The sequence below is a fragment of the Emys orbicularis genome, chromosome 13, assembly GCF_028017835.1.
Source record: "Emys orbicularis isolate rEmyOrb1 chromosome 13, rEmyOrb1.hap1, whole genome shotgun sequence".
Lineage (NCBI taxonomy): Eukaryota > Metazoa > Chordata > Testudines > Emydidae > Emys > Emys orbicularis.
The window spans coordinates 27,262,827-27,280,932 of record NC_088695.1 but is presented as its reverse complement, the minus strand read 5'-3'; the positions used below and the strand labels follow the sequence as shown (position 1 = coordinate 27,280,932).

The 18,106-nt window shown below is 41.6% G+C and overlaps 1 protein-coding gene across 5 annotated transcripts in view; it reads left to right on the top strand.

The window, feature by feature from the left end:
• Window positions 1-444: 444 nt before the first annotated feature.
• Window positions 445-18,106, top strand: part of MYH10 (myosin heavy chain 10) — a 153,228-nt gene continuing 135,566 nt past the window's right edge. For all 5 annotated transcript variants that reach the window (XM_065415571.1, XM_065415572.1, XM_065415573.1 and 2 more), the window contains exon 1: window positions 445-789. In XM_065415571.1, coding sequence (XP_065271643.1) covers window positions 445-789 — 345 coding nt within the window. The remainder of the gene's footprint in view (window positions 790-18,106) is intronic.

Here is an 18,106-nt window from a genome sequence, read left to right as displayed (position 1 = left end):
TTTAAACTACCAACTTGATAAGTAGCATCAGGATTCTTTATATAGGTATCAGAGGGGTAGCCGTGTTAGTCTGAATCTGTAAAAAGCAACAGAGGGTCCTGTGGCACCTTTAAGACTAACAGAAGTATTGGGAGCATAAGCTTTCGTGGGTAAGAACCTCACTTCTTCAGATGCAAGTCTTGCATCTGAAGAAGTGAGGTTCTTACCCACGAAAGCTTATGCTCCCAATACTTCTGTTAGTCTTAAAGGTGCCACAGGACCCTCTGTTGCTTTTTACATAGGTAGTATCCCTACTAGGTATCCAATTTAATATGCCGATTAGCCACTTCTTTATATATGTTAAATGGTTTAGCTATGAAATGATCGCAAACTGTACAATACCAGTGACTGACATAACTCTTCTCCGTCTAACAAGGTGAATGCTAGTGGACACCTCTATTTACAATGGCGCAGAGGTCTGGACAGGAAGATCCAGAGAGGTATCTCTTTGTGGATAGGGCTGTAATCTACAACCCTGCTACCCAGGCTGACTGGACTGCTAAAAAACTGGTATGGATTCCTTCTGAGCGCCATGGCTTTGAGGCAGCCAGCATCAAGGAGGAAAGAGGAGATGAAGTGTTGGTTGAACTGGCAGAGAATGGAAAGAAAGCAATGGTCAACAAAGATGATATTCAGAAGATGAATCCCCCCAAGTTCTCTAAAGTGGAAGATATGGCGGAATTAACCTGCTTAAATGAAGCCTCTGTATTGCATAATTTGAAGGACCGATACTACTCTGGACTCATCTATGTAAGTATTGGCCATTAAATTCTCCTCTATGGGAAAATTAATATGGTTGCTAATTTAGACTGAATTAATCGACTGCTTCATTCCTTTAAAAAATGAAAAGGAGGAGGTGGGTATAGACTTCAGACTGGATTTTGATAACCTAAAGCGTAAAATTTTTCCTGTCCGAGTACAGAATGCTTGGGACAGGGACTCTTAGCTACTTTATGTATTGATTAGCAAGTGCTACCATAGTACAAAGAATAATTTTTCTATACAATTTTGTATATATTTGTATACAATAATTAAAATACTGCTGCAAGCATTAGCTAGCTATAATTAAGGGCCACTTAACGATAGAATGTCAAATGGCCATCTCGATGTTTAGCTCATACTATCTAGTTAAAGCATTTGCCTTGGACATGCTTAACTGACAAGTGGACAGTATCAACTGGCTAGTTTGAACTGACTAGAAAGGTTTTATAATCTTAACGTCAACAAATTGCCATTGTTTAATATAGTACATGAATGAGCAGATAACTTGCTTTAACTTAGCTAGCTGTACATTAAAGAAGGTAATGAGAGGTTATCATATCTTTAAATAATATAGTTGGAAAGCGGTGGGAATTCATAATTTCTTTTTTTGGAATCTTGTATCAGCGTAGTGAGCCAGGAAAGAATGTATTCTGTGCTTAAAATAAACCAATAGATAAAGTTCTCTTCTGAATGGGTTGGAAATAGAAAATGAAACTTCTAACTTATCACCATCTTCCTCTGGAATTAGAAATTGCAAAGCTATTGCTGCCTCTTGATGAAATAAAACAGGGTCAATGTTGATTGAAGGTCTGTGGCAGTACAGTAAGAGTGGCTCCTTGCCATATCTCTGCTCTTGGCAAATTAATTACATAGTCGCTTGCTGAGTCAGAGTATCATCATCATCTACAACTAGGTTCTTTGTCCTAAAAGAAATGGTAACATCTGCCTAAATATTTGATTCAGTATGGTAAACATTTGTTCCAAAGAATTAAACTCAATCTCTTCAATTTCTCGCGTGTACATTGAGTAGGTTAGCTATAGGACATATTGTCTACCCAGTTAATATGAATGCTTAAAGAGGAGGTTTTTTTCCCCTCAGCCTAGCCATTGCTAATATGTCGATATATTTCTTTATTTAGTGGCTCACTCACACTATTTACTTATATTCATTTGTAAACTGTCTATACTGAAGATGGTGGTTTTAGTGGAAGGAAGACCCTTAAGAAAAATAGCTCAGTGAAACTTACTCTTGGAATGCCTCACATTAGTTTATAACTAAAATTAATTAGATGCTTAGGATTAGGATGGAAAAAATAAAACTGAGTATAGACAAGTTTGAGAACTAACTGCTTAGTTTATATATTGTCTGTCCACAGTATCACTTAAATGTCAAAGCAAACTCTAGTGTGAGTACTCAGACAGCAAATATAGATATGAGCTGCTTATGATGATAAAGCTGAGAACCTGTCACTTGTTTAAATAGATGTTGCAGTGATGTGAAACACTGTAATTGTGCACTAAATTAAAAATAACATTTCTCTACGTAAACCCAACTATTAAATGAAATCCTATGTAACTTGTATGTGGTTGCTAGACCTATGCTTCATCTACATCCAAAAAAAGGTGCTTTCTTGTCTTTTCAATAATCCTAACCATTGATGCTGACTCTAAAATTGGTGTGACATTCCCAGGGTACAGCCTGGACTGTTAAACAGTGGTGTCCCCTTAACTCTCTAGCCTGGAGTGCTTTTCACACTGCTTTGCTGTGAACAGCCACCACTCCGGTCCTGCTCATACACAGGCACTAGCATCTAAAATCACTCCCAGCTGAATACATGAATACTCTCCCAGCCACTCATGAATTGCATATGGGGGTGACACCTGCAAGTTTAGTCCCAGCCTGGACCCCAGAAATGCGTGTCTTGTACTGCACAGTACCCTTCTGGATAGTACAAGCTCATAGTAAGGCCATCATTTCAATGAAGGAAAATGATTATGCACCAACCTTGCTGTCTTAAGTGGAGTTTCCAAAACATTTCAATCTGAACACACACTGGATTACATAAAACAATAAAATAAACTTCTTAACTACAGAAAGAGATATTTTAAGTGAATCCGAGTGATAAGGCATAAAAGTTAGAATTGGTTACAAAAGAAATAAAAAGATAAAAATGCAAGTTAATTCCTAAACTTTAACACACTAATAAGATTTAAAGCAAGTATCTTTTACCACAGGCTGGATTTCCTTTCAGTCAGGGGCTGTCCCACCCCACAGTTCAGAGTCCTTCAGGTGTTTGTTTGATGTCATGAGCAGAGAGATGGGAGGAGAAGAGGTGAAGTCAAGTGTCTTGCTCCCCCTTTAACTTAATTTCTTATGCTAGAAATATCCTTGCTGAGTCATGGTGACACGTAGTCTCTTGTGGATGTGAGGTTTAAAATGTTCCTGTGATGTAATGTACATTTTGTTGTGGTTTTTTTTGTTTTTGTTTATATCTTCCCATTGCTGAAAAATGGCTGCATAAGCTGGTGATTGCTCTTTAATACTGGTTGTGGTGCTAGTGCATCTTTGTCTCGGAAAAACTGGTTTAGACCTGCTTGTCTTAACTTTGGAGCATGTTCTAAATAGTGATACATAATATAATCTAATAACTTCTCATACAGTGTTGCTACACACATTTTACCAGGACAACAATATTCAGCAGATTGAGTTTTCAAATGATCTTTCACATGGCATACTTGATACAAAATTTATCATAGTCTTGTAAAAGTGGTGACCATAATACTATAGCTAGGGCCCTACAAAATTCAGTCATGAAAATGAGTCTCTGACCATGAAATCTGGTCTTTTGTGTGCTTTTATCCACTACTATATAGAATTCACAGGGGAGACCAGCATTTCTCAAACTGGGAGTCCTGACCCAAAAGGGAGTTGCAGGGGGGGTCGCAAGGTTATTTTAAGGGGGGTCACGGTATTGCCACCCTTACTTTTGTGCTGCTGCCTTCAGAGCTGGGTGGCCAGAGAGGTGGCTACTGGCTGAGGACCCAGCTCTGCATGCAGCAGCCTAGAAGTAAGAGTGGCAATATCCTATACCATGCCATCCTTACTTATGTGCTGCTGCTGGCAGCTGCTTTGCCTTCAGAGCTGGGCTACTACCACCATCAGCAGCAGTGCAGAAGTAAAGGTAGCTGTACCCCCCTCCCCCCCCCCACACACAATAACCTTGTGATCCCCTTCCCCCTTCCCCCAGCCCCACAAGTCCTCTTTGGGTCAAGACCCCTACAATTACAACACCTGAAATTTCAGATTTAAATAGCTGAAACAATGAAATTTACAATTTTTAAAAGCTTATGACTGTGAAATTGACCAGAATGGACTGTGAATTTGGGCCCTAACTATAGACTGTCACAACTGGACTTTGCTATCAAGACTTTAGGAGCCACATAATAATAATAATAATTAATAATAATTCTAGAAAGATGTTGATACAATAACTTCTTTCAATTTGGAGAGAAGAGTTGGGATCAAGATGATGCTGCAGTTTCATAGGGGTGGACTGAAGGCCTGAGTTAAGAAGGGAGCCTTGCTTGAGGGATGCTCTGCTTGTCCAAGAGCAGTATTTTTGTGTTAATCTCTTAGCTGAAGTAGATTGAGTCAAACATGAGTATGCTTGCTCAAGCATTGAGTATTTACTGGAATATTTGCATAAACAGGAGCAAATGCTAGTGGTGGAGAGGAGAAGCTCAAGAACTGGACCTTGTAGAACTCGTAGAGGTACAGTTCTGGTGTAGAGGAAGAGCCAAACCCCAGTTGGTCAGATTAGCTGAATATCAAAGATCAGAGGTATGCCAAGAAGACACAAGATGCATTCATAGTTATGGAGGAGAAGGGGCTGCTCTGAGCTCAAAATGAATGTTCTTTTTGTGGTCAAATTGGCCAGTTTAAAAAACCAGACTTCATGTCATACTTCATACAAGTGCATGAGATGTCTGTCATTTTAAACAAACTCGTCAGTGTGTAATTTATGGATACCCTCACAGGAAGTAGGGGATAAAGAGCTGTCAATTAGAGTAGGTACATATAACCACCTCAGTCTATTTTTGCTTCCTTTGTAGGAAGTTGTACAGAGGGTCTGGGCCTTTGCTAATAAGTAATAGTTTGGCAAGAGTAGCTGCTTGGGGGAGCCAAGATGGTGTATGAAAGGTTGTTAAAACTTTGAAAAGTGGCCACTGATCATTGTTAAAGGTTTTCTCTTCCTCAGTGGACCATCTCCTAGAAGATGGAGAATACTGTATGGGTTGATAGAGAACTTTTATCTTTGTATCTTCCTAAAAACTGAGGAGAGAATGTAAAAAGCATGCCTATGGAGTAGGAGAGGCGCTGATTAAGTTTGCGGATGATACCAAAGTGGGAGGGATTGCAACTGCTTTGGAGGACAGGGTCATAATTCAAAATGATCTGGACAAATTGGAGAAATGGTCTGAGGTAAACAGGATGAAGTTTAACAAAGACAAATGCAAAGTGCTCCACTTAGGAAGGAAAAATCAGTTTCACACATAGAGAATGGGAAGAGACTGTCTAGGAAGGAGTACAGCAGAAAGGGATCTAGGGGTTATAGTGGACCACAAGCTAAATATGAGTCAACAGTGTGATGCTGTTGCAGAAAAAGCAAACGTGATTCTGGGATGTATTAACAGGTGTGCTGTGAGCAAGACACGAGAAGTCATTCTTCCGCTCTACTCTGCTCTGGTTAGGACTCAGCTGGAGTATTGTGTTCAGTTCTGGGCACCGCATTTCAAGAAAGATGTGGAGAAATTGGAGAGGGTCCAGAGAAGAGCAACAAGAATGATTAAAGGTCTTGAGAACATGACCTATGAAGGAAGGCTGAAAGAATTGGGTTTGTTTAGTTTGGAAAAGAGAAGACTGAGAGGGGACATGATAGCAGTTTTCAGGTATCTAAAAGGGTGTCATAAGGAGGAGGGAGAAAACTTGTTCACCTTAGCCTCTAAGGATAGAACAAGAAGCAATGGGCTTAAACTGCAGCAAGGGAGGTCTAGGTTAGACATTAGGAAAAAGTTCCTAACTGTCAGGGTGGTTAAACACTGGAATAAATTGCCTAGGGAGGTTGTGGAATCTCCATCTCTGGAGATATTTAAGAGTAGGTTAGATAAATGTCTATCAGGGATGGTCTAGACAGTATTTGGTCCTGCCATGCGGGCAGGGGACTGGACTCTATGACCTCTCGAGTTCCCTTCCAGTCCTTGAATCTATGATCTCTAGAGCAAGGAATTCTGATAGTTTCACTTGGGAAAAGGGAATTGCTTTCAAGGATGTAAGATGAGCTGCTTTTGCTCTCTGAGGCCTGGCATATGTTAGTTATGCGGGCATAGCTAAGTATGCTAGGGGGGGGTGTGTGTGTGGGGGGGGGGGGGAGAGAATTGTGAGGCAGCCCCCCAGCTAAGAATGGAGCACCTAGATCAGCAGAAAAGAGCAGCAGGAGCTGAGGATCCCTGCACCTGATCTGCTGACTGCACTCTTCCCCCTCTCCTCTGCTTTTAAAGAAATTGCTTGACTACAGACCTTCCTTTGGTATTCCACACTTCCACTTCAGAGGAGAAATAACTTTGTCATCTCCTCCCAGAATTGATACCAGCTGCACAGTTTCTTCTGTGGCACTTGCTTAAAATGTGGGTGTAGCTGAAACTCTAATGTACAGATATGTTGACTAACTCGAACTCCTCAAGAGCTGGATTTCTATATTCAGACTTCCCCGTCCATGAAAGTACCATTACTAGATCCTAGGAGTCAAACCCTCTTCTTTCCCCTTATCCCATCTAGCCGTGAGTACAGCCTTCTAGGAATCTGGGCCATCTGGCTATTTTTTAGCTTTATCTGCAGGTAAGAACAGGTTTGGGGCTTCCCTTCCAGCCAAATGGTCTCCCATTTTATAGTAACTCTTTTCTTTTCTGTTTGGTGGGGTTAATCTCTTCCTCACCTGTACTTTGGGGATGGATTTTTCCCACTTTCTTTGCTCTTCCAGGGACTCTGCTGCATTTCCCTACCCAGCAAAGTGCTCTTAATGGTCCTTCTGATCCTTTGGTGTGGTCCCCTATGGTGCAGCACCATGGAGACCACTCAAAGGCCCTTAGCTCCCTTTCAGTGTTTGCTAACTATCTGGTTCTGCAGTTTTAGATCAAATGGGTTGCCTGTCACTCTTGCATCCTCATTTTCTTTGGTGCAAATAGTTGATCTTGTGCCTGTCCTGCTTCTCAGTGTGATGGTTGTCTAGGACCTGTGCTTATGCTTACCAGGAAGAGTATTATTCTTGGTGGGTACTGTACAGATAGGTTGGGGATCTTCCTAAAGGATTTCTGATTTGAACAAGTTTCTTGTTTGGAACTCCAAGCTCTAGAATATTGCCCTACCCTTGCGAACACACACTTACACTTACACTTGAGCCCTTAAACAGTGGTGTGCCTCTCAGTCCCTGCACATCTCTTCAGGATGCCACCCCAGAAATGGAGCCTGCTTATCAAGTGTCTAGTTGACCTCCAGTCACAGCATTCAGTAACCTGTAGCTTCTGACAAGAATTATGTTGGAGGTCTTCAAAATAGTATTTCTCATGGATTTTGTGACCGTTCTGTTTGTTTTTGTTTTTAACAGTAAAGTGAATGTTTCCCTTGGGTGTGGAGTGGGGTTTGATATCTGAATAATAAGTGTAAGGGTTAATGGTTAGAACATGTTTCTTACCATGCCTATGAAGTTAGACCTTGTCCTTTGCTCAGAATGCTATAGTATTTTAGGCCAGAAGATGTTAGAGGAAAAGTTATTGAAAGTAGTGGAAATGTGAAAAGATCTGATTTGAGGGGATGGGGGGAGAGGAAGGCAAAGGTTGCAGGTAGCTTTAAGGATCTGACTTGCATCAGAATGTTAAGGGTAGATGAAGGAGAAATAATAAGTGTTATGAAGTAGGGGAAGATATTGTGAATGAGCATGATTCTACATGCGGGTGGCAAAGCAGATAATTCCTCATAACTGACTACTGGTAGTTTCTACCAAAGAAGAAACTAGGATCAGTAAACTGGAGTGGAATCCTCTGTGTAGTCTGATTGTTCCTGATGTTGGAGTGGATGTAGAATACGTAGTCCTTCCTTTTTAGACATATCCAGTTATGTATGGAGTTGCACAACTGGCTCTTCTACAGAGGGGGTGCTAACTGCTTCTGCAAGCCTTATGGATTTTAATGGCCCATTCTGAGTAAAGGCAGAGATCATTGCAGGATAAACATATTCGGTGTGATGTGGAGAGCGTACCTTAAGTGAAGGAAGGATTGAGAGCAACTTTGGTTGGCGAGTTTAGTGCATCAAGCAGTTCAGCAATCAGATGGGTTAAAATAATTGAGTGTTCAGACACCAGTAAGGAGTACCAGATGTGGTTGAGATGAGGACAGGTGAGGCTGCTCTTGACTAGACTAAGAGTTAGGACAATGGATAACATCAGACTGGAGAAGCTAGGCCTCAAAAATATCTACTAGGTAACTTGGGGCTTGTCTACATGACAAAGTAGTGCTGTTATAACTTGAGGCATGAATTTAAACAGCTATAGTTAAATTAGTGTAAAAGGCAGTGTTGACATGTTTATTTCAGTTTAGCTTAAGTCAGTTAAGAACAGGGTTAATTAAAATAAGCCAGTCACTTTCTTACTTCGTTAAAAATAAAAATAATGTCCACACATTTAAACCAGAAAAAGAGTTTGACAGTTTAAAAATTTAAGTTCCACCGGTGCAATTTTCTAGTGTTGACAAGCCTTAATTTGTCTCTGGTGCCCAGTGTAGGTGGTGGGAATATTTGAAGGCAGAATATTTGATGTACTAGTGTAGTCTACTGATGTGCTGTTTTAAGGGAACTAAAATGAAAAAGGGGAAAAAAATATCTTTACAACAGTTACTGGGCTGAGGATCCCACTTGCTGGTGCAGAGAACTTGAACAGTGTCTGAAGCAAGCATAAATATCTCTTGAAAATGAGCAGTTGTAAAACCTGTAGGAAGTCGGCTGGAGCTCATAAGATCAGCCAAAATCATATCAACTCTCAAGGAAAGGCAGCACAAGGAGGAGTTTCTGTAACCGAATGCGTATGATAGGAACCTGAAAGATCACTATATAGTGATCTTGACCGTTACAACTAGTGTAAGTTCGGTGGAGAAGGGGAAACCCCACATTGGATAAGTTACAGTATCATTTGGAGAGGTGGTCTAACCCTTTGTAGCGGTAAGTGGCTCAACGTTCTACTTTAGCCACAGAAAAGCCTTTTATGCTTAAAAGGCAACTGCTGTGGCAAAGTAAATGGCAGGGTGTGCCTCTTAACCAGAGAACTTTTGTTTTACTTGTTTGTATAGTAGCTAGCAGAATGGTGTGACGTTGTGCAGTCTATATGGTTTTATAAAAACATGATAATAAGTGAATATAATGTAACTGGGATATGCTTCGTGCAAAAGGTCTCTTGTAAGGTATCATTACAAAGCTCATAATCTACTGAGTGTGATCATCCTATTTGTAGAAATGTACCACTCTTGTATCTAAAACTAGAAATATAAAACATAACTCTGAGGGCCTATTGTAATTATGTAAAGTGTGGGCCATTAATGATGGTTTGGAATCTTGATGACTCCCATTAACCAGGACCATTGTCTGCAGATGGCTGTGTTTACCTGTTATACAGGAAGACTATGTGTGTGTTGGCAAGTGGGCAATGAAGTCTTGCAGTGACATGTGATCATGTCACCTGAACTGGAATCCATCTTTAACCTGGTGCTTTTCCAGTGAGGGGGGGTGGAAACCCAGAGGGACAAAGGGTTCCCGCCTTATGCAAAAGATATATAAAGGGGTGGAAGAGAACAAAGTGGGAGAGGAGCCATCATGAAGAATCCCCTAGCTATCACCTGAGCTGGAACAAGAGCTGTACCAGGGGAAAGAATTGTGCCCAGGCCTGGAAGGTGTCCAGCCTGAGGAAAAAAACTTACTGAAGCATCTCTGAGGGTGAGATTATCTGTATTCAGTTTGATTAGAAATAGATTTGCGCATTTTATTTTATTTTGCTTGGTGACTTACTTTGTTCTGCCTGTTACCACTTGGAACCACTTAAATCCTATTTTCTGTATTTAATAAAATCACTTTTTATTTAGTAATTTACTCAGAGTATGTATTAATACCTGGGGGAGCAAACAACTGTGCATATCTCTCTATCAGTGTTATAGAGGGCGAACAATTTATGAGTTTACTCTGCATAAGCTTTATGCAGGGTAAAACGGATTTATCTGGGTTTAGACCCCATTGGGAGTTGGGCATCTGAGTGCTAAAGACAAGCACACTTCTGTGAGCTGTTTTCGGGTAAACTGGCAGCTCTGGGACAAGTGATTCAGACCCTGGGTCTGTGTTGGAGCAGATGGGAGTGTCTGGCTCAGCAAGACAGGGTGCTGGAGTCCTAAACTGGCAGGGAAAACAGAAGCAGGGGTAGTCTTTGCACATCAGGTGGCAGCTCCCAAGGGGGTTTCTGTGATCCAACCCATTACAAATGGAAACTCTAAGTGCTACCTCAACATTAGAAAGACACAAATCTGAAACATCTCACACCTTGTCAAAGAGCATGCCTGCCCTTTAGCACCCACTTCTGGCCAGCATGCTGCTGCTAAGGCCTGCCTCAGTTTCCCCTTCACTTAGCGTCCCTTAGAGTCAACACAGTCCAGATAGTCAAAACCTTCCCCTTCTGGGGTCCAATTTATTAAGTCTTAGTCTTTCAAAATAGAATTCAAACCAGCAGTCTTCCTCAGTTTCATCTGGGTTCAGCCCCACCTCCCCGAGGGTCTATCTTTCTGCTTTCTGCCAAACTCCAAACAAGAGGTTCTGAATCTCCATAGGCATTCCCTCTAACTCAGGGCCTTGCAGGATCCTTTTTAATCCCTGAAATGTCTGCAGACATCTGCCAACAACTACCTGCAGCTTTCCCACTTCATAAGCCCAGGTGCTTTCCCTTAAGCCCAGTTGGGCAGCAGGTAATCAGTCCACATGCACTGGATCCCACTCCCTCTTAAAGGGGCCAATCATTTGACACCCTTTATTGAAGAGTTGGGGATAAATGTTGAGTTTTGTCAGCAGATTTTCTGATTACTCAAGCCAGTTTGTTTAGTATATTCTAAATCTTCAAATTCAACTAAGGCTCTTTATAGCAGATTTTATAAAATGGTATTTAAAGTGTATGTTGAGGCAGGAGCCTGGATTCCACCCTTTGTGTTACAATGTACAAACCAGTTGACACTTTAAAGAAGTTTAGTTACCAATAAAACATACTAAAATCTTGAGTCATAACTTTTTCAGTCTCTGACTATGTCTATGGTAGGGAATATTTTTGTAAGATTCTCTACTAGTTCACAGGACTCTGGTTTCTTGCATTTTTATCCCCATATTTAATTAAACCTGCTGAAAAATTTGAATGTGGCTTTTGAAAAAAGCTTGGCCACAGAAGCTTGCATTAGGGTTCCCACCAGAACCAGTGGAAATCTTTTTGTAAGAGTCTGAAGTTTAGATATTGCCAAAGGGTGAAAAGTTATACAGTCTCAACTTTATATACCTGAGGACAACAGACAGTGATGAGGGATTCTGTAAACTTCATAGGTTTTTCTTAAACCTGTGGTAAGTTAGTGCACTTCTTGTCGGTGTCAGAAGATACCATCAAAATATGAACTCCCACACTCTGGGGTAATGATATAATGAACTCTGTACTTGGTCACAGATTGTTTAGATAGTACCTCTTTATTGGCAAGCTTGCTATTTGAAACATAATACAGTTTCCAACTAATTCTGTGCCAGGAACCTGAGTGCTACATTATTGGATAGTTTATCATTTAGTAATTTGGATTTTGCTATACTGCTGGCTGAAGCCTTAGCATCTGGAAGCATTCAGGCTCCACAATTAGTGTCCTGAAGGAGACTTTTGTATAACAAACTTCTGTTGCAGCTCTGCTTTAATGTTTGTCTTTGGAGCCTTGCCAAGATAGTCTATTCCAGCATTCCTGATTTCCTTTGACTGGTACTGCCAACATCCTTTTCTTCAGCAAAACAGAATTTTGTGCTACCCAAACAAGTGCCCTGTTTTGAAATTGAAAATTTAATGTTTGTGAAAAGCTGAAAGTGTGTGTTTTTTGTAAATCTGTATAACCGAATACATGCACATACTTTAAATTTATTATAGCAGGTTTTCATTATAGCCCCCTTTATCAATTGATTATAACTGGCTGAATTTTCAGTGTGTGATCTTTGTGCTACAGTGAGTGTTCTGAAAGCTTGAACAGAAATGGTTCATCTGTGGAGAACTAGAAGAAAGGGTAAAATACTTCCCATTAGAGGTCCTGTGTTTAGCAGTCTGTAGTCTAAATTGCCTGAGTTGGGAAAACTGAAATTAATAACACTTTCTATTGGTTAGCACCATTTCTAAGTTTCTGTTGAAACTTGTCCTTGATTTGACAGGGCCTTTTATGTTTCCAATTCTGCAGAATTGTGGTCCAGAAACCAAGCTCTTTACCCCACAAAAATCATGTTGCCCTCATTGTTGCAAAGAGAAACACCCAAATGTAAACAATGGAAACTTGATAGTGATGTCTGCTCTAGTTTTTGCAGCTGGAACACAGTAGGCCCAAGCTCTTGCTTGCCCATTCCTTTTAGTGGGGTGTTCCTTCTTCAGTCTGATAATACAAATGTTGGCGTCAACATTTAACACTGTCATGCTGGTCACTTTTAAACTCCATTTAATGTGTTTAGGTTTGTGCAATAAACTGCCTTTTCACACCTTCAGTTTGGGTGCCAAATGCAGCACTGTCCCCTGACCAATTGCTGAAATGGTTTGAGCATTGGCTTGCTAAATCCAGGGTTATGAGTTCAATCCTTGAGGGGGCCATTTAGGGTTCTGGGGCAAAAATCTGTCTGGGGATTGGTCCTGGTTTGAGCGGGGGGTTGGACTAGATGACCTCCTGAGGTCCCTTCCAACCCTGATATTCTATGATTGAGACTAGAAACCTCTTGCTTCTTCCTCCGCTCCTTTCCCGACAAATTCTATAATGTAATTATACATTTTCACTGCAATATTTTGCAGTACTCTAAAAATGAGGCAATATAAAATTGACCTTGGAAGTACACTATCCCTCTATCTGATATTATCTCCCTCAGTCATATTTGATTCAGTAAGAGCTGTTTCGGGGGGAAAAAAATTCTAGACTGTACAGAGCCTACATTCTGCTGCAATAGATTTCATGGAATCCAGTGTTCTTGCTGCAGAACATAGGTGCAATTTACTATAGAATACATGGCGGTCTGTGTTATGACTTTCTGAAGATCATACACTATGCATGCACAGCATATCTTGCAGTATTTCTTAGGCTTAAACTATTCAGTTCAAGAATGCTGCACATGTGAGAGAGGCCATTTTAGCTTGATTGGGAAAAGTGTGTTGGAAATGACAGGTTTACAAGGGCTGCTGCACACTGTGGTTTGCAGGAAGAGGCCTCTTTAGTTCGCCATCAGAGCTTGTAATGAATTTTATCTTAATTACTGATATACTCTCAGTGTTAACCCCATTTTAAACTTTTGTCTGGGCATTTCCTTCATTGGAAATGAAGATGAACAAAAACTTGAACATCAGTAACATAAAACAAGCCAAACGCATCAAAATTCAGTTCTTAATCCACAATACTCCTCTCCTGAACACATTAGCCTCTGGTCTCAATCCCAGATCTCTTCCTCAGAGCCCTCCTGGATTCAGACTACCCCCCTCACACCATTGCTGAATTTAGTCAGAATACCTCTGACTTAGTATCCATTCCTTTCCCTCAGCCTGTCCTGCTACATACCCAAATTAGCTGCCCTGCATTAGCCTTTTTCTGGCCCATCTTCTAACTGTGGACTAGGCAACCTCCACAAAGTTCAGGGAATGTAGATGAGGGGATGTGTGATGGATGTGAGTTACAGGATTCATTATGTTAAGGGGTTTGATTATATAAACAAAGTTCGTAAGCATACCAATATTTAACTTTGTGTATTGGAGGAAGCCAACATAAGCTGCCTATAAAAGGCAGGAAAAAAGAATAAAGGCCTCAGATAACAACTACTTCACAAACAGGTAAGAGACCATACTAGAAGCATTCATGTGGATGACCCCACCTCCAACTCCTTATGGAGCACTCACAAACTAGTGTATTTAGAGGGTAGATTCCCAGCTTGCAAACACATGAGAACAAAAAAAACCCTGCGGAACCTGAGACAAAAGAGCTTCTGGGTGGGATAAGTGTCATTCTCTAGGGAGGGGGCAATGGTTGTTGGGAGTTGCTGATGAGAAGCTGTTCTCACAGACCCTGATCCCCAGGGGTCTGGAGTAAAGAGTGAACTGCCTAGGGTCTCTGCGAAGAGATGACAAGCCTCTGAGTAAGATAGACTTGTGCACAGACTTTAAAATTCTTTGTTTTCTCTTCCTTTATGCTTTGTTCCAACTATGGTAAATATTTGGAGAAGGCTGTCTGGCCACAGATATTTTTAGTAAAAGTCACAGGTAACGAGCAATAATGAAAAATTCACAGAAGCCCATGACCTGTCCTTGACTCTTACTAAAAATACCCATGACAAAATGGGTAGCCTGGGCAGATTTGGGAGGGGAGGGGAGAAGGGCTGGGAACTCCAGGGGTCCCCCCAGCCAGGAATGGTGGTGGGGAGCTGTGGGGCTCCCCTTCTTGCACACGGTGGCCAGGAGCACCCGCAGCTCCCTGCCTCCACAGGTGGCAGGGGATTCTGCAGCTCCCAGCTGGCTGAAGTCACAGAGGTCTTTGGAAGTCACGGATTCCATGACTTCCGTGACTAAATCGCAGCCTTACTAGTTACCACTTGTTATAGCACCCAAAGGGAAGAATTGCAGGTACCTAACCCAGTCTGACCTGCTGAGAAATCACTGTTGGTATACGGGGTGCAGTAGTCCAGGATCTGGTCTTGAGTGAGAGAGTTGTGTGATTCCACCCCAGGGAGGTAAACATAAGGCCTCATACCTTAGAGCAGGTTCTCAAAAGGTTCTCAAACTTTTGTACTGGTGACTCCTTTCACATAGCAAGCCTCTGAATGCAACCCCCCCCTTATAAATTAAAAAAACTTTTTTAAATATATTTAACACCATTATAAATGCTGGAGGCAAAGCCGGGTTTGGGGTGGAGGCTGACAGCTTGCGACCCCCCCCCCATGTAATAATCTCATGACCCCCCCCCCTTAGGGGTCCCGACCCCCAGTTTGAGAATCCCTGCCTTAGAGCCATGTCAGAGAAGGGGTTAGAGGTCCAGCAAGCCCTGTAATTAACCAGATAAACCGAAGAAAACACTTTCAAGGGTTATAGTTATGCAAAAAGTCCTATTTTGTGTTGAATGAAGAGGACTGCAGTAGCCCTGTGAGAGTGGAGCCTCAAACACTTAAGGTTTAGAGAACCTATCCAATGGATAACGAAACCCTTCCAGTTGAAGGGGCTATGAAGCAGAGGCCCTGTGTCAGACCAGGCTGGAGCAGTTTTCAATGTGCCTTTCTTACCATTTGTTCCCTTCCTAGGAACATGTAGAGCAGTCAAAGACCTGTAGTAAGACTTAAAATGTATGCATCTGTAGCACTAGCAAGTAACATTGCTACAGGTTATCTGAGGCAGGCAGAATAGATCGGACCTGCTGTCCAAGGTCCTTTTGGAAACACAGATCCAGCTTCCTTCTAATTAACAGCTTTTTATGTAAGTTACTCCTGTTTGCATGCTCACCATTCACAAAAGAGCCTACTATCAAGGCCAGGTTAAAGTACTGGAATGAATGTTGTATGGGGGTTATGAGCAAAGACAAGACTTCAGATTCTGTTTTTGTAAGGAAATCTGTACCTCTGGGCTAATCTATTTCTTTACTTAATGCTGAAATGTGCCTTACTTAATTAATTGAGAAGGTGGATTGCCTGCTTAACAGGATTCCTCCCAGCAGCAGAAAGAACTGTGCTGCTTCCCTCTAGAAAATCAAGAGTATAGACTTGGAAATTCCAGCACGTGTTCTTCATTATCTTATGAAGAGCTCCCTGAATGGCTTTATTATTAATGACCTTAAACATTCATCCTGAAGGTCTTAATGCTAGAGCAAAAACGAGGAATACTTGTGGCACCTTAGAGACTAAAGCTTATGCCCAAATAAATTTGTAGTCTCTAAGGTGCCACAAGTACGCCTCGTTGTTTTTGCTGATACAGACTAACACGGCTACCACTCTGAAGTGCTAGGGCAGTGGTTCTCAACCAGGGGTACACGTACCCCTGGGGGTTCACAGACGTCTTTCAGAGGGTACATAAACTCATTTGCCTAGTTTTACAAAAGTCTACATAAAAAGTACTAGTGAAGTCAGTACAAACTAAAATTTCATACAGACAAAATGAGAAAGTAAGCAATTTTTCAGTAATAGTGTGCTATGACACTGTATTTGTGACTGATTTTGTAAGCAAGTAGTTTTTAAATGAGGTGAAACATGGAGGTTCTAAGACAAGTCAGACTTCTGAAAGGGATACAGTAGTCTGGAAAGGTTCAGAACCTCTGTGCTAGGGAATACTTTCCGTTTGAGCATCAGTGCTGCATTTCTTGAGGACTGCAAGAAACACCCCCCCCCCTTTAAAAAAAGAACAGGAGTACTTGTGGCACCTTAGAGACTAACAAATTTATTAGAGCATAAGCTTTCGTGGGCTACAGCCCACTTCTTCGGATGCATATAGAATGGAACATATATTGAGGAGAGATAATATATACACAGAGAGCATGAACAGGTGGGAGTTGTCTTACCATCTCTGAGAGGCCAATTAAGTAAGAGGAAAAAAAACTTTTGAAGTGATAATCAAGATAGCCCAGTACAGACAGTTTGATAAGAAGTGTGAGAATGCTTACAAGGGGAGATAGATTCAATGTTTGTAATGGCTCAGCCATTCCCAGTCCTTATTCAATCCTAAATTGATTGTATCTAGTTTGCATATCAATTCCAGCTCAGCAGTCTCTCGTTGGAGTCTGTTTTTGAAGTTTTTCTGTTGTAAAATAGACACCCGCAGGTCTGTCATTGAATGGCCAGACAGGTTAAAGTGTTCTCCCACTGGTTTTTGAGTATTATGATTCCTGATGTCAGATTTGTGTCCATTAAGTCTTTTGCATAGAGACTGTCCGGTTTGGCCAATGTACATGGCAGAGGGGCATTGCTGGCACATGATGGCATATATCACATTGGTAGATGTGCAGGTGAACGAGCCCCTGATGGTATGGCTGATGTGATTAGGTCCTATGATGATGTCACTTGAATAGATATGTGGACAGAGTTGGCATTGGGCTTTGTTACAAGGATAGGTTCCTGGGTCAGTGTTTTTGTTCAGTGATGTGTGGTTGCTGGTGAGTATTTGCTTTAGGTTGGGGGGTTGTCTGTAAGTGAGGACAGGTCTGTCTCCCAAGATCTGTGAGAGTGAGGGATCATCTTTCAGGATAGGTTGTAGATCTTTGATGATCCGCTGGAGAGGTTTTAGTTGGGGGCTGAAGGTGACAGCTAGTGGTGTTCTGTTATTTTCTTTGTTGGGCCTGTCTTGTAGGAGGTGACTTCTGGATACTCGTCTGGCTCTGTCAATCTGTTTTTTCACTTCAGCAGGTGGGTATTATAGTTTTAAGAATGCTTGATAGAGATCTTGTAGGTGCTTGTCTCTGTCTGAGGGATTGGAGCAAATGCGGTTATATCTTAGAGCTTGGCTGTAGACAATGGATCGTGTGGTGTGTCCTGGATGGAAGCTGGAGGCATGTAGGTAAGTGTAGCGGTCAGTAGGTTTCTGGTATAGGGTGGTATTTATGTGACCATCACTTATTAGCACAGTAGGGTCCAGGAAATGGACCGCTTGTGTGGATTGATCTAGGCTGAGGTTGATGGTGGGATGGAAATTATTGAAATCATGGTGGAATTCCTCAAGGGCTTCTTTTCCATGGGTCCAGATGATGATGATGATGTCATCAATGTAGCGCAAGTAGAGTAGGGGCGTTAGGGGACGAGAGCTAAGGAAGCGTTGTTCTAAGTCAGCCATAAAAATGTTGGCATACTGTGGGGCCATGCGGGTACGGGGAAAAACAAGTATTCTGTGACTGATTCAACAGCTGTTCATATATTTATATCAAAAGCAGCACCTATGGAATATGCAAGTCTTTGTGACGAATGCTGTCTCTGGAATAAGAGAACTAAGGGTACAACTGATAGATA